General features: G+C 46.7%; 1 protein-coding gene across 3 annotated transcripts in view; it reads left to right on the top strand.

Moving 5' to 3' along the window:
* The window catches only part of EDARADD (EDAR associated via death domain), a 67,186-nt gene extending 51,484 nt beyond the window's left edge, over positions 1–15,702 (top strand). For all 3 annotated transcript variants that reach the window (XM_045802322.2, XM_045802321.2, XM_045802320.2), the window contains one exon: positions 7,470–15,702. In XM_045802322.2, coding sequence (XP_045658278.2) covers positions 7,470–7,852 — 383 coding nt within the window. In that variant the 3' untranslated portion in view covers positions 7,853–15,702. The remainder of the gene's footprint in view (positions 1–7,469) is intronic.
* Positions 15,703–22,245: the final 6,543 nt, after the last annotated feature.

The raw sequence follows: 22,245 nt of genomic DNA, 5'->3' as shown, positions 1-22,245 counted from the left end.
GAAAAGCCAGGTTGTGCAAGATAAAACGGCACCTAGCCTGCAGGGAGACACATTAAGTCAGTCTGTGATCCACTGCCAGCATCCTGACTGGAGCCAGTTTCTAGGCTCAAGTCATCATGACCTTTGTGAGTCCTGAATATTGTTCCAATTCACAATTAACTGTTAATTGACCAGTATTTTCAAACCCGCCAGCCCCAAACCCGAGTTAGACACTGCACCGTCGGACGCGCGGTTTCTTACTGTTGTTTCAAATGACGCAGCCACAGCTTGTCGGCAAACATTCTAGAATCCCAAACGCTTCTTTAAAGTCTGTGTAAGTGTGTGTCTGAGAGAGGATGGAGAGTAGGGGGAGAGGACTGAAAACACCCCATAGGAAAACCCACTCATCCACTGTGGAGTGTGGGGAAATGACAGGCCATCTCTCAAAGAAAAGTAACTCTGATTCCAAAGTGTAATTTTGGCAGGTCCTTCTGACTAAGAACTTACTCTGCGGGTATCTTTAAGGCAAAATGGTTTTCAACCCCAGCTGCATTTTAGAATCCCCAGGGGAGCCTTTAAAAATTCCCATGCCCCTCCTGCACCCCAGACCAATTCAATAAGGATTTCAGTGGGTGGGGCCAGAGGGCTAGGGGGTGGGGAGCGTTCTGGAGGGGGAGGTTGAGAACTACTGCTTTAAAAGAGGCTGTTGGTTCTGCTCCCTTACCCACAGCCTGCCTGCTGTGCCCTGGGCTGAGGCTTTCATGGATGATCTCATTCAGTCCTCGCCACAACCTGTGAAATAGATCGCACTGTCCCGTTCAGGGAGTGAGGATATGGCCTTGGAGAGCTCAGTTACTGGTCCAAGTTGCACACCTGCTTCATGCTCATACTGACAGTTGGCATGCTTCTAAAGCCATTCTTAATTTCTGTGGTACACAGGGTACTCCTTCTGCATAGCGACCAGGCATCTTTCTTCTGCTTTGTACATGCTCAGTTAGCACTTAAAAAAGAAAGTTTCGGTTGATCTGGAATTTTCTAGATAGCTCTTCTTAGGCTGCCCAGAGGTTTCTAACTGGACTATTTCTCCATGACACATTCTTCAATCATTTGATTGACTCAACAAATATTACTGAGCGCCTACTGTGTATCTGGGATGAAGTGGTGACATTAGATACGAAAGTCCCTTTCCTCTTGGAGTTTATATACTAGTTGGGAGTGACAGACAATAAACACAAATAAGTCATTATATATGATGGTAGGAAGATAAATGAGGGTAATGGCATTTTGCCTGGTAGGGGAGGATGCTGCTTTAGCTAAGAAGGTTCACGGGGACCCGAACAATGCAAAGGAGCCAGCCGTGTGAAGATCTGAGGAAGGAGGACTCCAGGGAGCAGAGCTAGCTGGTGCAAAGGTCCTGAGGCAGGCCTGAGCTTAGTGATCTAGGGACCAGTGTGGGCAGGGAAGAGCGATAGAGAAGGAAGTGAGCTGGGAGGTGTCAGCAGAGGTCAGACCACATGGGGACTCTTTTCTTCCCAGTGTCCTTACAAAAAATAAATGTAAGACCTAACATCTTTACATAAGACCTGACAAAAGTGCTTTCACATCCTTTATCGCATTTAATTCATGAGATACAGAAATTACCATTTTCATTTAACGGATGAGGAGTCTGAAGTCTGTGGATGTTAAATGCCTGGAGAAGTCAAGCTCTAGGAGGTGGGAACGCTGAGATTCGATGAGCCCCACATGACACAGGTTGGAATGATGCAGGATCGAGGGCTCTGTGCTGGGCTGGTCATAAGGTAGTCCTTCCATAATGACAGTTGGCGTGATGAAGAGACTCTGAAATCTGGTGCTTCCTCCTCTGACAACCCTCCCCAAGTATGAGCCGGTGCTCAGATGAGACTCACCTCGAAATTAGAAGTCACTGTTGTTAATGGTGTGTTCCACTCTGGCTTTGCACTGGCAGAAAACACGCAAGTCGAGCGTCGAAATATGGCAAGTGAGGACCCTCATTAGAGAACCTGAGTGACTTTTTATACATAAGTGACTTCCTTCTTGAAATAGCCCTCTCCTCTCCTCCTCAAATCTAGAATCAATCCATTCTCTTGTATTTTAAGACCAGTGCTGTATTGTTTTCCACCAATATCTGTTTATCGCCAGGAGACACCAGCAACATTCCCTTTCCTTTTAACTTTCTCTCTTCAGGTCCTAGGATGCATCCCACAATAATCACAAGTCTACCAGGGGGCACCTGGCTGGCTCAGTGGGTAGACAGTGACTCTCGATCCCAGGGTCGTGAGTTCAAGCCCCACATCAGGTATAGAGATTACTTAAAAATAACAAGTATCCCTTGTCTCCTGGGGAGAAAGCAGAGTTCTTATTCATTTGGCAAACAATTTCTAAGCTTCAACTGTACAGCAATCCTATGCTTGTGTTTTGAGAGGCATCAGATAATCATCCCATTTTCCCCCATTTCTGATGAAGGCTTCTCTGGTCCTCTATCTCTCTCTCCCCACAATTGTTTCTTCCCCAAGGCATCACCTAGCCTAGCCTTTTATGTGCGCTATTACGTGATAGGTGTTTAAAGCAGGGCAGGACAGAATATATTTGATACAAAACAAAACAAAACATGTTTCTCCACTGAAGTCCGCCAGAGAGCTAATTATAGTTTATGATTCTAAAAGGCAACTTTTAATTCGCTAGTGTTGGCAGTCCGTGGAGATTGCAGTTCAATAAACGGTTTGTGGTCTGTGTCACGGAAAATACAAAAGGAAAACATCGATAGATTTTTGGCACATCATTTATTTTCAAACAAACTAATAAATGGTCAACATAATTGTTCAAAGAAAAGCTTCTCTTAGGGGCGCCTGGGTGGCACAGCGGTTAAGCCTCTGCCTTCGGCTCAGGGCGTGATCCCGGCGATCTGGGATCGAGCCCCACATCAGGCTCTTCTGCTATGAGCCTGCTTCTTCCTCTCCCACTCCCCCTGCTTGTGTTCCCTCTCTCACTGGCTGTATCTATCTCTGTCGAATAAATTAATAAAATCTTTAAAAAAAAAAAAAAAAAGAAAAGCTTCTCTTATACTAGAGGGCTTAAAGGAGCTTCACAGAAACCTTACGTCTTTCTTCTTCTTTATATTACTTTTTGTTATATTATTTTTAGTCTTCTTGCCAACATTGAATCTTACAAAGGTGGTACTAGAGATCACCTTTGGGCACCAATAGATTTAATTCTGGACTTCGAGATTTAAATCCTCCTTTCTTTTTCTGTGACATTTAGAAATATTTTTGAAGTATCCAAAGAAATACAATCATTATAAAAAAAATTAGGAAATATCCATTGGTAACACTTTTGATATACATGCTTCCAGACTTTTTCTATGTCTGTGAATATGTATATAATATATGCTTTACATGGATATAAATGTTGTTTTCTGGTCTTTTTAAAAAAGATTTTATTTATTCATTTTTGAGAAGGGGGGTCAGGGAGGAGGGGGAGAGGGAGAAGCAGGCTCCCTGCTGAGCAGGGAGCCTTGATGCAGGGCTCCATCCTGGGACCCTGAGATCATGACCTGAGCTGAAGGCAGACGTTTAAGCAACTGAGCCGCCCAGGCGCCCCTACTATATTGTTTGTTTTTACAAAAACAGAATTATACATACTCTTTGGTAACCTGCTTTCTCGGCCATTTGATGGAATATTGTACATTTGACCCTACCTTTAAATAAGAGCAAAGAAAATTGGAGGATTTCCCTTATACCCTTCGTTTAGTAAGGAATCACCTTTACCATTACAAAGGTCGTTTTTTAAATAAATTAACTTCTGTCCTATTGTGCTGCTAAAGCTTTACTTCTTTTTTTTTTTTTTTTAAGATTTTATTTATTTGACAGAGAGACAGAGCACAAGTGGAGGTGGGGAGGCAGAGGGAGAGGGAGAAGCAGATTCCCCGCTGAGCAGGGAGCTGGACATGGGGCTCCATTCCAGGACCCTGAGATCACGACCTGAGCCGAAGGCAGATGCTCACCTGACTGAGCCACCCAGACTTCCCAGAGCTTTACTTCTTAATGCATCGTTATTAATGTGGCTGAAGAAGGTCTCTCCCCGTACTATATAGAAATGTAGTGCAACATTTTTAAACTCTAAGATGTACAGCGCAGTGCAGAAGGATCTGGATCTGTTCTCGGGGCATTTAAGGTGTCATGAGGAACAAGAGAACCACGCAGACTGCCTCACTGCAATGCAGAGTCAGGAGATGCAGACGAAATGATGGGATTCTGGGGCGCCTGGGTGGCGCGGTCGTTAGGCGTCTGCCTTCGGCTCAGGGCGTGATCCCGGCGTTCTGGGATCGAGCCCCACATCAGGCTTCTCCGCTGGGAGCCTGCTTCTTCCTCTCCCACTCCCCCTGCTTGTGTTCCCTCTCTCGCTGGCTGTCTCTATCTCTGTCGAATAAATAAATAAAATCTTTAAAAAAAAAAAAAAGATGGGATTCTGAATGAGGCATCATTCCAGGCCGGGGCTGGGGAGATTGCATGCAAGGGCTGAATCTGAGGGGGGTTTTATAGGATGGATGAAGTTCAGCAGAGGAAGTCCTGGGAGAGGCGGAGGGAGAGAAGAGAGAAAACTGATCAGAAAGAAAACACCAGGAAAGACACGGAGGTAGAAGAATTTGAGGCCCAATTTTCCCGCCTGTGAAATCGACAGACATTTTCACTTGGTGCCGACAAAGGTCCGGTGACGTGGGCAGCATCACTGCTCGCGGTTGGAGTATAAATTGTACCACCTTTATTTCTGGAAAGCAGGTTTGGGCACATGCATTGATAGCCTTAGAAAGCTCATACTTTGGGGCCTAATTATCCCATTACTGGTGCAATGAGTATAGATGTGGCCAAAAATACACGCGCAAGGGTCTGCATCAAATTGTTCCCCTTAGTTGTAAGAATTTGGGAAAGCCCCTAAACGTTCAGTAGTTTATACAAAATCTGTAATGGTATATAATTTCCAATTTTTCTACCCTGAGCTGATATTAGTCTTTCTTTTAATTTAATTAATCCGAGGCAGGCTTTATAGGCTGGATGAAGTGCGGGGAAGGGAGTAGGCCAGCTGGTCTGGAGCACACATTATATCTGAGAAGGAAAACAGGAATTGTAGCGTGGAGAGCTTCCAGGGGAGGCCGCGACCTGGTAACTCGTTGGAGGCAGTGAAAAAGTCTACAAGGACACCTAGGGAGCTGTCAGTGTCCGGAGGGGAGTTGGAGTGCCGTTGATGCGTAGGGGGAGACATTTAAGTGCTGTTTTAGGTCCCCCGAGTTGGAGATGTCAGTGGTCAGCTGTGGAGCCCAGAAGAGCAGGCAGGCTCCTCAGTCACTCAGTCAACATTGCTTATGCATTTGTTATAAGCCAAGGGCTGTGCGGGGTCCCACAGATGCAAAGAGAAGGGGCCTTCCATTCTAGTGGGAGTGCGTGGTGGGGGTTGTTGGGAGTGGAGGATGTGGCCAGAGGGAGGGAGTGTGGGAGGGGAAAGCTTCGGGCTAAGAACAGAACTGAAGCACCTCCTTGTCCTGCTCAGGGACTCAGCAGCCAGACAGGCTGGGATCTCAGCACGTCAGGTGACAGGGGGAGGGATGCAGCTGGGACATGGTGGGCTGAGGCTGGGGGTTTGGGGCTTGGCTGTCGGAAGGAACCTTCAAGGAGGATGCACTCTGCCGTGCAACGGACAGTGTCCAAAGGGGCAAAGGAGCCTCGGGCCCAGTTCCAGAGGCAGCCATATCCCAGGGGAGCTGGTGTGAGGGGGACATTAGAAGCCACAGCAGGTCCAGGTGACCTTCAAAGTCAGGTGGGAACGTGCTTGTTCATGTAAGACATTGTATTGGTTACCACAGAAATAAAACACCACTGGAGAAAGTTTGGAAAATAGAAACAATCCTATGGAATTAAGACAATAGCGATTACTGTTTTTGTGCATTTCCTTCCATAGTAATAGTAACATAGAGTTTTCACATAGTTCTAAAGTCAAGGACACACATTCTCTACATCCGGCACTTTTCACTTGACATTACGGCACGCACATTTTCTGGGTCACGACGTAGTCTTCAGAGTTACTTAAATAAAACTCCATCAGGCAGTACAGTGATTTATTCCACTAGTCCCCTAACGTTGGCATTTGTTTAAAACAACGGGTAGTAAAGATCAGACCGTCATTAAAATATTTCGTGTGTGTACATATTCTAGATTATCTCCTTAGGCGGGATTCCCAGAAGTTGTGTTAGTAGGTCAAAGGGTGTGAGCCGGGTTCTCAGGGTTCTTGTCATCTTGTCATTTGTACTCGCCTCCAGTTGGCTGGTTCTCAACCTTGGGAGCACCGAAGACACTCCCTTTTCCTAAATTCTTTCCTCTCCGAAATTGGGAAGTCCAGGGCTCGGTATAGTAAAGGTCATTGTAACCAACCTCCCAGAATTTTCCAAGCCAGTGATCTCTGGTGTAGCCTTTGGCTGTTAAAGTCCTCGGTCGGAAGGGTCAGGAGCACCAGTGCCGATGCAGTTGAGACACTCACGTTGCCATGTTGTGCAGACACGCTTACAACTTAATCCTAAATGACCTGTCGGCACTTGTCTCTGCTCCCTCATCGCCCCCTGTCCCCGACGTGCTTCCTCGTGTTGACATGAGGCTGCAGATGACTGACGGAAGAATGTCTGCCCTTCCTCTGGGCTGGGGCTGTGCCCTTATCGGTGAGGCTCAGCTCAAAGACCCCTGTTCATCCGTCCCACGGTGCACACCTCAGGTGTTGGCTCCACTTCAAAGGAGCCCCGTGCGTGAACAAAACACAGATAAAGGCGAAGGGATGATAAGGTGGCCATAAATCTCAAAAGTAAGTTTTCTGGCATTATCAATTATCACTCTGTTCCAAATATGCGTGTGGAGTGGATATTCCAGTTTTGTGTGTGTGTGTGTGTGTGTGTGTGTGTGTGTGTGTGTGTGTTTAAAGGCCTTGCAAAGAACTGTGCAATCCTTTATCCCCTAACATGCTGTGTTTGGCATTAAAAAGCTGTCAGGGCTGACTTGTAACTTGGAAGGGGTAAGAGCAGAGGTTCAGGCAAGTATGGGCTGGCTTACTTGGGGGACAGCGGAGTGTGACTCCTGCCGGGGACCCACCGGCAGAGAGAGCCCTGCTCCTTGAAACCCAGATTCCAGCCAGTGGTGCCGCAAATGCACAACGTGAGACTCAGAGTCTCCAAAAGAAAGGGATACTGGCTGTATAAGCCCTCACTAGTTCTTCCAGCAAAGCCACCCCTCCCCTGGCTGTCAAGAGCGCCACGTTTGTCGTGTGAATCTATAGAAATGAGTATTCTGAGAGTATCTGTGAGTATCTGTAAGACCCGCTGTGTTCCACTCACACCGGTGCTGCTGGCATTCGAGCAGGAAGATGGAGGGCGGGAGAGATGGGCGCACGCGTTCACTTTCTTGCTGACCTGTGGGCTGTACTGCTTACTCCTGCAGATACAAGCAAGGGCGAGTCCTGCAGGGAGAACTGTACCTGTCCCTCCTGCTTGCTCCGGGCCCCGACCATAAGTGACTTACTCAACGATCAGGACTTGCTTGACATCATCAGGATAAAGCTGGATCCGTGTCACCCGACAGTAAAGAACTGGAGGAATTTTGCCAGCAAATGGGGCATGCCGTACGATGAGCTGTGTTTCCTGGAGCAGAGGCCTCAGAGCCCCACCCTGGAGTTCCTGCTGCGGAACAGCCAGCGGCCGGTGGGTCAGCTGATGGAGCTGTGCAGGCTCTACCACAGGGCCGACGTGGAGAAGGTCTTACACCGGTGGGTGGATGAGGAGTGGCCCAAGAGGGGGCGTGGAGACCACCCCAGGAACTTCTAGACCTCCGCGCCTTCATACTGGCCTCTTGGGACCTCGAAACAACCACAGGTTAAGGAGGAATGGGGGTCTGTTCTTTTTTTAAGAGTTTAGGATAAGGACGTGGAACCGTGGATATCGGTTTTCCCCAAAGCTGGTGGGTGTTTTTTGGAGGGGTAGGATATGTTTTGGTGGCGGATTTTTGCTTGTTTAGTTTTGCACATTGGTTTTAATTTAATATTTGAATCTGGACTCGGGAAAGATACTTTGTAGACTCCTCTAGGGACCGGGGCCAAAGACGGCAATCGGAATGGATTCATGCCATGACGAAAATAAACTTATCCTGTCCCTTCGATGCTGCGGGAGATTGAAATGAGAACTAAGATTGTTGGTGGCCCCAGTCGATCATCACCCACGGGATCCCTCATGATGAACCGCGCTCCCGCATCTGACAAGAGAACGGCACAGAGAAGTCACCTCGCTTGTTCCTTTTTCGGGCATGAAGCACTTCGGTGAAGTGGCAGGATATGGGTATCCTGGGGCCGTACCTTCAGACCGTATGTGCCATCTTTTTTATTCCAATACTTTGGTACCCTGTGCACTATCAAAAATGTCCTTTGCTCAAGTATTTTTGGCAAGAAATGCAAAATCAGTGGTGGGAGGACAGAGTCCGGAATCAGAGGGGGAATGAGGACCTTGGGCAAGCTGTTTGACAAAGAGAGTCACAAAATGCCCTTTGTTACCCAAGACTTTTAAAAAATTACCTGAGTATTTACTTTTACACCTTTTATATGAGGCTGAGTGTTTCACCCCGAGATCAAGTTCAGTGAAGAAATGAATAAAAATCACCTGGCCCCTGGTTGACATGCAACCACTTCAGCCCCTACTGTCCCAGCTGGAAACAGGCCACTAACGAACTACGCAGCGGTTTAGCCAAGAACAGGGACTCGGTATTAAAATCCAAAATCCAGAGGATTTTAAACCAAATGAAACATGGGGTCCAAACAATACCTGATGTTCTTATTTGATGGTTTAAGGGGAGGTGAGGTGTGGAGGGTGGAAGGGTTCGTTACTGGAGAGATCTGATTTTCTCGATGTTTTACAGGGTAACAGATACAAGGCAAAGCCTTGGCTTGCTTGACAATTTCATAAAAGCGCCATTTGGTTTTGGCCTTGGGTTCAGACAATCAAGGTACTTCTTTCGGTTTGGTGGGATTCTGTATATGTCTCTGATTTAAAAAAGCAGAAATGACGAAGAGCACTGATTAAAAAGCTTAGGATTAACTCAGAAGAAAAATATTTTCTCAGCCACGAACATAGTTTTGCACGAACCATTTTAGCGGTTTTTATCAGGTGGCTAATACATACAGTCAGCTTCGCTATCAAATGTAAACTCCAAACTAGCAAAATCTACGGAGATTTACTCCTCACTTCTGACTCGGGGCTCCTCGCACCCAGCTCATCTTCCCTTGTCTGATTTATCAGAGAAATGTCAGGTTTATCACAAGATGTATTTAAAGGAGCAGCACTTAATAAAATGTGGAGATTTTTAAAAATAGGTTCTTCTGCAGTTGATGTCCAACGAGGGGGTTGTTACATATTTACTGTCAGCCGGGCTCCAGGCTCCGTACAGAACTCATTAAGGGGGCTCTAATCTTCTAGGAATTTGATTTGATGTTCCGTGTTCTCGTTAAGTTACACGTGACACCCGCCCCCATATGTTAGCCCAAAATTTGCTGTGGGAAAATACAGATGAGCTTTTCGCATTAGTTACTGATACGTTAGGGAAGTGGGACAGGAAAGGGTTGTGACTATCAGTGTGGCATGGTAAGGACCCCCAGCGGGGGATGCTGTCACCTTGTGTCCCACCACCCTTGGGATACAAATGTCCTGCTGATGGCTGTCTGGGCAGGGCCACAGAAAGTCCCTTCCCTCTCGGGCTGCTGAGGAACTCCATCTTTTCATCACACTTCCCTCCTGCCCATCTCCATCCTTGCCGGTTGTCACGCCACCTCAGCACCAGGCTGTGGGGGGCTCTGACCAGGTAGAAGCAGGAGGAGAGCAGAGAGGGAGGAAGATGCCAGGGAAAAGCCCTTTGGCTCCCTTTCCTCAGCCTGCTCCTTTGTCCTCCCGCCTCTAGGCCTCTAGGCTCTCCCCTCCCCCAGACAGAGACGGAAAACAACAGGTGGAACCTCCACTCCCACCCCCAGCCACCATTCCCATGGGGGGAGGGTGGGGAAGTTTTCCTTATTTCCGGAGACTTCCTCCACCTCCAACTCACACAGGACAGGGGTGCAGCAGGAAGAAAGAGCAACCTGAGGGAGGAGGGGATTGGAATAACACCACCCCCACTACCCTGCCCTCCCTCCCCTGCTGCCCCACCAGCTTGCCTGGTCTCCCCCTCCCCCACCAGGGGGTTCTCAGCTCAGTGGATGCCCAGCTCTATTAAAAACCCTGGCAGGTCACAGACCACCCTTAGTGGCTTGGAACAGTACCTGGGGGAGGTGGGCTTCTACATTTCTGTCCGGTAGGGCCACAGCTGCAAATTTTAAAAAATGTTTAAGGTCCTAATATCCCAGATGTTCAATCTGGAAAATACTGTGAAAAATTTTCCCATAGAAACACAGTTATACACGGTGATTAGGGTCTTTAGAACTGTCAGTTCTAGATTTCACAAATCCCCGGATTAAAAGTTTTTCGTAAACTGGCTTGGGAACGCAGGTCCCTATTGGCACTGCTTCTGTTTCCAATTTCAAACTCCAACTTTCAATCTGAAAACTGACGTTCGAGGGAACTTATTGTCATATGTATCTTGAACATGGCTATCGTTCCTAAGTGTCTGCTGAATTCACCTCGGAGCTGGATCAAAAATGTTAAGACAGGATTCAGGTGATTCGGGTCTGGGCGGAGCGGAGTGTTCTCCTTTTCCATCAAATTCGGGAATTCCAGGAAAAGTGCGTGACCACAGAGTACCACCCCCACATTTCCCCATGTGGCATCATTACTTGCAAAGTCCTCATTGTTAATAATTTCCAATCCTGGCTATGAAATCTGAAAATTCCTGTTTATAATTGCACAGGGGAAGTGCCAGGGTAGACAGGACTTTTCAAATATGGGAGTTGATATGACCATGCTGTTTGAATTTGATTCTACCATTATTTTCACATACTGACATCTCTATCGATTGACATTTATCTTATGAAAAGTTTCAATTATTAGAAGTATGATGTTAGCAGAGAGAAATTCAGCCATAAGTTTTTTTAAAATACAAGTTCTTTCGGACTCTAGGCTTTGATTAAATGTACGGTGCTTTTGTTTCTGTTACATGCAGGCATATCAAAGAGTAATCCTCAACGGAAATAGAACCAGCACTCAATTGCGTAATAACCCAAAATACTTTTTAAGTTAATTTTCAGCAAATAAATACTGTAACAGCAGGGCATCTGGGTGGCTCAGTCGGTTAAGCATTGGACTCTTGGTTTCGGCTCAGGGCACGATCTCATGAGTCAAGGGATCAAGTCCTGTGTGGGGCTCCGAGCTCAGCAGGGAGTCTGCTTGAAGATTCTCTCCCTCTGCCCCTCCCCCCAGTCGTTCTCTCTCTCAAATGAATAAATCTTTAGCACAAATACCGTAACAGCATAAATATGGTGAGACTTCACAACAGTGAGAGTGGAAAGGAAGGAAATCACTTAATGATTAATTGATCAAGTAACTGTTAAAACGTAAGCTCATTAATACGTAAGAGTTTTTCTCATTATGTGTTCCTAGGGATCTGGGTTAAATTGAACGAAACTGCTTATGATGAGGTCCTTTGCCATTAGAAAGATGAAATCACTTCAGCTGCGTTCCAGGATGTAGTGTTTCAAACAGCACTCTCATACCGCAGTGTTACGTAGTGAGGCTTGATGTTATGAACCGGATTTGTTTGCTTGCAATGGAAAATCACTTCATGTGAGAAAGGGAAACAAAGCTGCCATAAACATCACATACACCCAAGACACATACACGCCCGAGAGACTCCAACAGGTCATGCTTTCCTTAAATTGTGAGATGTGAAATGGTTAGGGCTTCAGTTTTTGCCAGGATTGCCCACCAATATTTCTGGATACCCCATATGCACAAGGCACCCATTTTGGTGGCACCCAATAACAGTCATTAACAACATAGAAAATTCGAGGTAGTAGACAAAAGATGGTACCCGTCAGGGTCTCCCTCAGAGTCATTTTTATGTGGTACTGCCCTCTGCTGGAGTCTGAAATCGGCACACACGTCCTTTCTGGTTCAGCTGCCTTCCCAAGACCAGCCCAGAACCCACCTTGCGTTCGTTGTAGGTGGTACTGTAGAACCCTTACCAGGAGCCCCGATGGAAGATGGGAAGAGCTCGGTTATTTTCCAAATTGACATAAGCAGAAGGAGGCTGGCATAATTGAGATGAGGATCCAGTAGCCCGAAAGTGCCCATCGTCACATGGCCCCTTCATCCAGGTGGGTTGTGTGACCAGTCTGCTCTACGAACAGGTCCATGCTCTGAGAATTACGTCAGTAAGACTTTTCCTCCATGTGGCTCTAGAGTTAGCCATTTGTGGGTGTTTGGTGTTTCTCCCTTCTGATCTAGCGACGCTCTTTCATATTCAGGGAAGTGGCTGTGAGCAACAGTGGCTTTCGCGTGAAAAGGCAAAGGGATCGCCCTCCCTTAGTTACAGCACATGTCGACCGCCAGCACTAGCTTTCTTCTTCCTCTATAAGTTATAGTATAAAAATATATTCTTTTAAATACAACATTAATAACTAAGGTCTAGCAGATTTCCTTTCCCTTTCTTTTTTGTTTTTTTTTTTTGTTGTTTTTTTTTTTTTTTTAAGATTTTATTTATTTATTTGACAGAGATAGAGACAGCCAGCGAGAGAGGGAACACAAGCAGGGGGAGTGGGAGAGGAAGAAGCAGGCTCATACCGGAGGAGCCTGATGTGGGACTTGATCCCAGAACGCCGGGATCACGCCCTGAGCCGAAGGCAGACGCTTAACCGCTGTGCCACCCAGGCGCCCCTCCCTTTCTTTTTTGAAGCAATAGATGTTTCATTTAGTTTTGCACCAAGACCACACCGTCCTTATAACATTCTCCACTTCTGCCCTTCTGTTCTATGCTTTCCCTCGCCTTGGGTCCACGTTTCTGCTTTGCGTTGCTCATGTCTGGGTCAGATTTCCCCGCTGTGCCCATGGCCTTCTTCCCCCGCTACAGACTGACGTCTGCTTCCTTTGTTCACTTGCACGTGCGGGAGCAATTTGTTGGGTCATCTTTCATATTTAATGACACTTTCGGCCTAATAATGTTAAAACTGTTTCCTACCCTTGTAACTGAAACATACATAACTACATTCGCCCAAGAAGTGATGAGAAATGTTCACCCTAATTTGTTGCACGGTTTCCTGCTTGGGAATTCAGGCTGCCCCTCTGAAGCCTGTGCACTGGGGTATAAATGGATGAGGGCAAGTCTTGCTTCCCTGGTGTGTAGAGAAGCTCGTGGCCGTGATGCTAAACCATGTGCTAGGCCTGCTGGAGCCTTGGGGTGAGGGGTGCCACAGCTGGGGTGCTGGCCACCTCGAAGCCCCCAGTAGACGAGAGCCTGTTCTCTTTCCTCCTGGGGCTGTGGCTTCGCTGAGAATGCCTCGTAGACGCCAACCCTACAGTTGAACTGAAGTGATCGGTCAACGGTGCAACTGGAGATGAAATGACTGAGTTTACTAACCCTTTTGGAAATGTAAAAAAAGCGTAGCTTCTCTTGACTTCCCAAGCTGAGCCACACTCTTCCATGTCATATGGCAGCCAGCATCCCATTTTCCTTTGAGGCATGGCCTCAGAAGCTTCTCAGAAGACATTTCTTCAGCTGATAAAGACAATGCTTTTAAACAACTGAATTTTTGTGATACTCTACTTATATATCTTAATGGTGTACTTTTTTTTTTTTAAGATTTTATTTATTTATTTCATAGAGAGAGACAGCCAGCGAGAGAGGGAACACAAGCAGGGAGAGTAGGAGAGGAAGAAGCAGGCTCATAGCGGAGGAGCCTGATGTGGGGCTCGATCCCGTAAGCCGGGATCACGCCCTGAGCCGAAGGCAGACACTCGACGACTGCGCCCCCGAGCGCCCCCTTACTGGTGTACTTTTTAAGCTGCCCTCATTTTGATCTCCTGTATGATTTTGTGTTTTTCTTATAAACAACTAAAGATTATTTTAAGTCTAACAATGGGTACTACAACATTAGAGACTGATGTCAACCATTATCTTTAACTGGTGCTTTTACGTGGATTCCAGTGCAACCATTGATTCATGTGATCTGTTGGTCAGTCGTCAACCAGAAAACTAGTGAGTTTCTAAAATGTGTCCTGGACACTGGGGATGCAAAGATAAGCAACACCTTCCCACCCTCAAGAAGCCTATAGACGAGGGAGAACCTCTGAACAGGATGAGAGACGTTCCCGGAGAGAGCAGTGCGCACGTGGTCCAGGAATGGGCAGAACAAAATTGAGAATCCCTGAGGTAGGAAGAAAGACAGGTAAACAATCCAACCAAGTGTTTCAGATGCTCTGCTATCTGTACGTGAGGGAGGGTTTTAGGTTACTTTCTGCCTCTTCGACCTTTCCATCTCTGGCCATGGTGTATCCTCCGAGCTGCCAGACATCATGAACTAACCGACCCGACCTTTCCACATGGATGCGTCTGCGGGCACCTCAAACTCAACCTGTCCTAAAGTGAACCTGTGACCCTTCCTGCCAAACTTGTTTTTCACCAGAGTTCCCTACCTCACCACTCGCCTTGTTGCTTGAGTCATCATAGAGACCTTCCTCTCCTTTCCTGCCAATTCCACCTCCCAAACATTGCTTAAATCTCTGCCCTCCTCCCCACCTTCCTGACTGTTACCCTAACCCAGACAGCCACCCTTCCTCACCCGGTAAGGGCCTCCCAGCCAGTCTCCACGCAGGTGATGAATCCTGTCATCACCACGTTAACCTCTTCTGTGGACTCTCATTTGCGAGATAAAGTCCTGTGAGACTGCCCCCCCACCCAGCGCCATCTTGCTTCATTCTTCCACAGCTTCTGCTGCTTCAGCCTCACTGGATTCTAGGTCCCCAAGGTTGTTGTTCTTTTTCCTGCCCACGTCTTCACCCCATGCCGCTTCCTCTGCCCTGTCCACACACAGCTGCACTCACACCTGGATGTACCATCCTTCCCAGCTGATCTACTCAGCTCCAGGCCTCACTCGCAACACCATTAGCTCAGAGAAAGTGCACCTGACTCCCAGACTTGGTTGTCTTCCTGTCATTTACCTCCACAGCAGGAACCACAAAAGTAACCCCTTGATTGCAGTGTTGTCCTGCCAGGCACCAGCCCCCCCTTATTCACCTCTGGGTCATCAGTACTAACTGGCCTAAAAAATATTCTAAATATGCTGAATGAATGAAATGAAACTAGTGAATAAGTACTATGTAAAGCAAAGTCTTTCTTTACATGGCCTGCGAGGAGGAAAAAAGGTTATAAATAGAAAATACAAAACAGGGGATTCACTCCGAACCGTGAATGCCTCCGGACACTGAAACTCCTGTTAATTTTGATGAGGCTCACCCATTCCATCCCTCCCACGGGCCTAAAAGGTCAAAGCAAAAATGTGGAGTTTACGTAGTGGTGACAGGCCCACAACTTTGTGAATATTCTATAAGGCACTGAATTGGGCACTTTCAGATGGTTAATATGGTTAAATTTCATGTTCAGTAAATTTTCCCCTAAGTAGGGGAGAAAAAGCTTAAAAAATAATCACCGATGTCCCCACAGGAGAAAGTGAGGCAGAAAGACCAGCTCCCCGATGAGAGACGGGAGCCTGTGGGGGGTGGGGGGTGGGGAGCAGGGAGAGGGCGGGAGGGGGGAAGCGAGCAAGAAGCTGGTTGCACGCCTAAAACAAATGTAACATGCTGTGTCAACTACACTCAAAATTTTCTTTCTTAAATAATACAATGAAATATAAAAGTAAAAACAGAAAAGCAGCAAAACAAGGAGTTGGTCTTGACAGCCAGTAAAGGCTCTGCTCTGTGACCCCGAACCAGGCATGTGTCGTCCATCTCCTTAGTGACAGCAAGTTGACAAGAAGCACCCTGGAGCTCTGCCCTCCACTGCTCTCCTCTCCACGCACCTCAGGGCTGAAGACCGTGTTCCTCAGAGGGTCTGTGTAGTGAGGGACCGTGCTCCAAATGCCACCGTGCGTCCAACCACCTTATCCTTAAGGCACCTTAGCCCCTCCCTCTCCCAAGACTGGAGAGGCCAAAGTGATCAGGACTGTCGCTGTGGGATTTGTACAAGTGATAGAAAATCATAGTATAGACTCAATAAATAACACAAGAGAAACAACTGGACCATAAAAACAGAAGGGAATATAAATTGAAGACAAAAAATAAATTATGGTATTTGTCTTCCATCCAAACTTCTCCCACCATTAAAAAAAAAAAAAAAGGCTCTCCAGTTCAACTTCATGGCTGTCTATAGCTTCCTACTATCTCATCTTTCTCTCTTCCTTCACAGCCGAGCCTCTGGAAAGAGTTTGTCTGCTCTTCTGGTCTAGAACTCTTAATTTCCCATTGGATTTGGTGACTTGCTGAAGTCTGACTCCAGGGGAGGTGCCTGGCAGAGGTGAAGAATGACCTTCTAATGTAGCGTTCACTTGTCCACACCAGTCCATATCCTTATATAGACAAGAGCTCATCTTGCTCCATGCATGGCCTCTAGTGTCCACTGGTGAGGTTCAAATCTGTTGACTAAGTGGCATCACAGACCCAACAGAGAATGGCTGCATGGGATCCAAGGAGCTGCTGGGCTGGAACTCCAGCCATGGCTCCTGCTAGGTGGATCTGGACATGTGGGGGGAATTGGACAGGTCTTCCCATCAAAGTCATATTTGCAGGGGCCTCCCAGGAAAGAACACAAGCTGAGAAGAGGAACCAAGTATATAGCAAACTCCTAAGGTACCAACACATGCTCATTGGAAGGAAGTAGAGGTTTTCACCATTCTATAGTGAGTGCTTCTTGAATCTTCCACCAGTGGATGCCCCAAACCTGGAGATCCCTCCAACAAATAACACGCCTCTGACAAACTGTGACTCAAAGGGGAGGGACCCATGTCCCCTCACTCTGCCACAAATTCCCCTGAAGCTTAGGCACCTTGACTGCCCAGGGTGGTCATGGCATAATGGGACCATGAATAGCAGAGTGGGGACTAGCAGTGCCTTTGACCCCCAGCTACTGTGGAACCAAGGCCATCTGGCTGAGGAAGGGTCCATCATGCCCAGGGGAGAAATGCCTTATCTGGAGAAGCCTGAGAATCCCATGGAAGAGAAACACAGATGTGATGCTGCCAAGGACTCCCAGGGAAGCATTTCTGGTTGCAGAGAACTCAGCAGGTGCCAAGGGCCTCATGTCTCCTGGTAGAAGTGAGAAGCCCGGGAAATTTTTCCCTCCCTCCCTCCCTCCCTCCCTCCCTCCCTCCCTCCCTTCCTTCCTTCTTTTTCTTCCTCCCTCCCTCCCTCCCTCCCTCCCTCCCTCCCTCCTTTGGCTTCTGAGACTCCATTCTCTCCCAGTTCTTTTCTACTTCTCTGATTTTTTCCTTCTCATCTCCTTTGTAGCCTCCTCTTCCTCACTGTCTCACAAAATGTTGGTGGCCCTCAGTGTTGCGTTTTTCCTTCCCTGCCCTTCTCATGTTCTACTTAGTCTCTCTGGCTTTGATTACAACCCCTATGCAGGTAATCCACGATCCTATTTCTTAGCCCTGACTGCCTCCTGTGCCTCCCATACAGAATGCAACTGTCCATTGAGCAAGTCCCAGGTGCCTCAAATAGAATATATCCAAAATGGCAGACATCATTTCCTGCTCAATATCTGTTCTCCCCCTAAATTACTTATCTCAGAGAAGAGTGCCCATTTACTCCAGTGAGGAAGTGGGAAGTCAAGCTTGGCGTTGCCCTCCTTCATGACCACATCCCAGTGATCACCAGTCCCGTTGGTCCTGCCTCAGTCCCTACCACCCAGACCAGCCCAGGACCTCATCTACTCTTGTCTAGCCCTATGGCTGTCATCATAACTGGTCTCCCTGACCCCCAGCCAGTTTCCCTTTATGCCTCACCACCCCGAGTCAGAGTACTATCCTGCTTAAATTCTTGTGTTTGCTTCCCCTGCACTTCCCTACCCTCCCAACCCCAGCCAAATCAAATACGTGTCCCTGTCAGTGAGGGAGACTGTTTCACTCTTTCCAGGGGCATGAAGCAATATGGTAGCTCAGTACTGATATTCTGTTCAGGTCCTTGATGGAACTATTTTTACTTCTATTCATGAAAACAGAAAGTCCTTTTACACACCATTCAGAAAAGAACCGTAATGGGCATTGTTTTATCCGTTCTTGGCGAAGACAACTTAGCTCTTAACAAGCAGGGTGACTATGAAAATATTTTGCTTCAAGTTAATATTTAAATATTTAATTAGAAAACTCTGAAATGGAGGAGGGCATTCACTGGAAGGTTGCTGAAACTTCATTCACTTCACAAATTATGCTATTGTGTAAGCACCATGCCAGGCCCCGAGGAACTGGGTAGATGTGGCCCTGCCCTTCTGACCATGTGCCCAGGTGTGCCCAGCCCACCCCAGCATTGCTGCCCCTCTTAGGCGCATCCCTCCCTCACTAAGGGCTAGATCTATCAGCTTCTGGCCTACCTGGCCAGGTTTTCCCCAGCATAGCCGACAAAGACGCAATTTCCAAAATGCATGTGTATTAGGGTTCTTCAGAGAAGCAGCAACAATAGGGCGTGTATATACATATGTAAGAAGATTTATTCTAAGGGATTGGTTCATGCGACTATGGAGGCTGACACATCCCAAGATCTGCGGTGTGCGTTGAAAGGTGAGAGACCCAGGAAAACTGATCATGTTAAGTTCCAGTCTGGAAGCTGGTGGGCTCAAAATGCAAGAAGAGCAATGTTTCAGTTTAAATGTAAGGGCAGGAGAAGATGAGTCCCCGGTCAAGGCTATCAGTCAGTGGGAGTTCCCTTTTACTTGTGGGTGGCTCAGATCTTGTTTTATTCAGGTCTTCAACTGACTAGATGAGGCCCACCCACATTGGGGAGGGCAATCTGCTTACCGGGTTTACCAATTCAAATGTTAATCCCATCCAAAACCACTATTACAGACACGCTAAGAATAATGTTTGACAGATGTCTGTTCACCCTGTGGCCCGGTCAAATTGACACAGAGAATTCACCTGTCACAGCATGTCAATATGTTTGACTGAACCTAGAATACTTTTAGGAAATATCAACCCTCTAATATATTTTTAGAAATTAGTTTAATACATTTTTTTAAAAAAATGATTGAGGGCTTAGGTGGAGAATCACCTGGGAAATCCTTAAAGCTAGGTCCACACGGCTGGACCTCGAGAACACGGTGCTAAGTGAAGTCAGTCAGACAGAGAAAGACACCGTGTGATCTTACTTACTTGTGGGACCTAAAAACAAACAAAACCAAGTTTGTAGATACAGAAAAACAGGTATGTGGTTGACAGAGCTGAGGGGTGGGGAAGTGGGCAAAATGAGTGAAGGGAGTCAAAAGGTACAAACTAATAGCTATAAGGTAAGTGAGTCGTGGGGATGTCATGTACAGCGCGGTGCGCGACCTGACAATGCCGTATTGTATATCTCGAAGTGCTAAGAGTTAATCTTAAAAATTCTCATCACAAAAAAAATGTTTTGTATCTATGTGTGCTGATGAATGTTCACTCGACTTACTGCGGCGATCACTTCACGACATGTACTATATCAGACCACTCTGTGGTTCCCTGGAAACTAGTGTAACGTTGTAGGTCAATCATACCTCAGTAAAGAGGAGAGAAGATGAACAGATGGCAAATTAGCACAGAAGAAGATGCCCCGCATCGTATATCAGCAGGCAACTGCAAATGGAGACCAGAGACCACCTCTCAGAATGGTCAGATCCAAGCACGGACACCACCAAATGCTGGGGAGAACGTGGAGCAACAGGAAGTCTCCCTCGTTGCTGGAGGGAATACAAAACAGTGCACACATTTGGAAGAGAGCATGGAAGGTTCTTACAAAAGGAAACATACTCTTACCGTATGAGCCAGCAGTCATGCTCCTTGGTACTTACCCAAAGGTCCACACGGAAGCCTGGACACACACGTTTATAGCAGCTTTATTTATTTATTAAAAAAAAAAAAAAGCTACACCTCCATCTGCGTATGAGAAAAACACTTTGGTCAGAAAAGGAGGACTTGGGGGCGCCTGGGTAGCGCAGTCGTTAAAGCGTCTGCCTTCGGCTCAGGGCGTGATCCCGGCGTTCCGGGATCGAATCCCACATCGGGCTCCTCCGCTGGGAGCCTGCTTCTTCCTCTCTCACTCGCCTGCTGTGTTCCCTCTCTCGCTGGCTGTCTCTCTGTCACATAAATAATAAAATAAAATCTTTAAAAAAAAAAAAAAAAAAAAAAAAAGAAAAGGAGGACTTGGGGCGCCTGGGTGGCACAGCGGTTAAGCGTCTGCCTTCGGCTCAGGGCCTGATCCCAGCGTTCTGGGATTGAGCCCCACATTAGGCTCCTCCGCTATGAGCCTGCTTCTTCCTCTCCCACTCCCCCTGCTTGTGTTCCCTCTCTCGCTGGCTGTCTCTATCTCTATCAAATAAATAAATAAAATCTTTAGGAAAAAAAAAAGAAAAGAAAAGGAGGACTTTATAACCTTGAATGAAAGCAGGAACTCTCTTCTTAACTCTGGCCAAGCCAGAAACCTGACTGCCAGCTCTATATCACTGTGTTTCAGTTATGCTTTTGAGAGTGCCCTGTTGGGGCGCCTGGGCGGCTCAGTCAGTTAAGCGTCTGCCTTCGGCTCAGGTCATGACCCCACGGTCCTGGGATCGAGCCCCACGTCAGGCTCTCTGCTCAGCAGAGAGGCTGCTTCTCTCCCTCTGCCTGCCACTCCCCCTGCTTGTGCTCTCCCTCTCTCCCATAAATACATAAATAAATAATTTTTAAAAAGAGAGCCCTGTTGATCAAATTGTTCGATAATAAACTAATTCTAAGACCCACATATGTGAACTTGTATTTTTTTTCATTCTCCATATCACAAAACAGAATGACTAGCACAAGGATGAAGAAATATTTATTCAGAACATCAAGAAGGGCCAAAGGCCAAGAGTATTTAAAGTGTAAGACCCTCGTTTTCCTTGGAGAATCTAGTGCCCTTTCTTGGTTCTGGCCTGTACACCCCTCCCAGATGTCCATAGCTGGCGGGAGGATTGTAGGCCGCCTGTGTTGTAGGATTTGAGTGAATGAAATGAAATGAAAACATTTCCACTTCCTGCCACCTCCATTGGTGTGGCTCTCTTAGGCTACCTGATTTTGCAAGAAAGACCTAGGTAAAATATGGTAAGAGTTCAGTGAAGGTATAACCTATTCTTATTTTCTGTTACTATGAGAGAAATTTTGGGGTACCTCTGAGATACAAGAACTGTGGTACTTCAATATGGCAAAAGTCACCGCCAAACCAAAAGGGATGTGGGATTTCCAGAATTTCCAAAGTAATAATAGCTAATGTACTTACTTACATGGGATTTACGACTTGTTTGTATATGTGACATATATTAACTCATTAAGCCTTCACAGCCCTCTGAGGTAGGTAATCCTCTTATGTCTGTTTTATGGATGAGAAACCTAGGGTACAGCGTGGTTAAGTCACTTGCTTAAAGTCATGTGGGTGGTGGAATCCAGATCCCCACACGTGAGCCTGGTCCCAGAGGCCAGCTCAGCTCTGCTTTCACAACCACCTAAGGACAGGAAGTGAAGAAACACACATTCGGAAATGACTACCATCAGGAAGTCATAAGATTCCTGGAGTGTTTATAATGTCGCTCCTCTTGTTGTTTTTCAAAAGCTCTGTCTGTTTGCCTAGAGCGAATCCAGTAAAATCTAGGAATGGAGGGGAAAAAAGAAGGAAGGGAGGAAGGGAGGGAGGGACAGGTTGGTGACAGGAAAGCTGGGGGGTGGCATTCCCTTCCACTGTCTGAAAGGATTGTTGGTGGCCATGTAGATGGTAGCAGATTTAGGAAAGCAAAGGAAAAAAAGTTCAGCCTTTGAGGCTTTGAAGAAGAAAAAGGAAGTGAACAGTGGAACCTGGCCTACCAGAGAGAAGGCACCCTGAATTCACAGACACTCATCCGTTAGCACCTATGAATCCCTTATTTCCTGAGATCACGTTAGCCAGACTGCTTTATGGCAGAATCGTCAGGTCAAAGAAATGATTTGCTTTGTTTTTTGTTGTTGTTGTTTTGTTTTTGTTTGTTTTTTTTTAAAGATTTTATTTATTTATTCGACAGAGATAGAGACAGC

Source organism: Ursus americanus, chromosome 6 (genome assembly GCF_024610735.1).
Source record: "Ursus americanus isolate L20-20 chromosome 6, mUrsAme1.1.p, whole genome shotgun sequence".
NCBI classification, from domain to species: domain Eukaryota; kingdom Metazoa; phylum Chordata; class Mammalia; order Carnivora; family Ursidae; genus Ursus; species Ursus americanus.
This window is presented reverse-complemented; position numbering and strand designations above follow the sequence as displayed.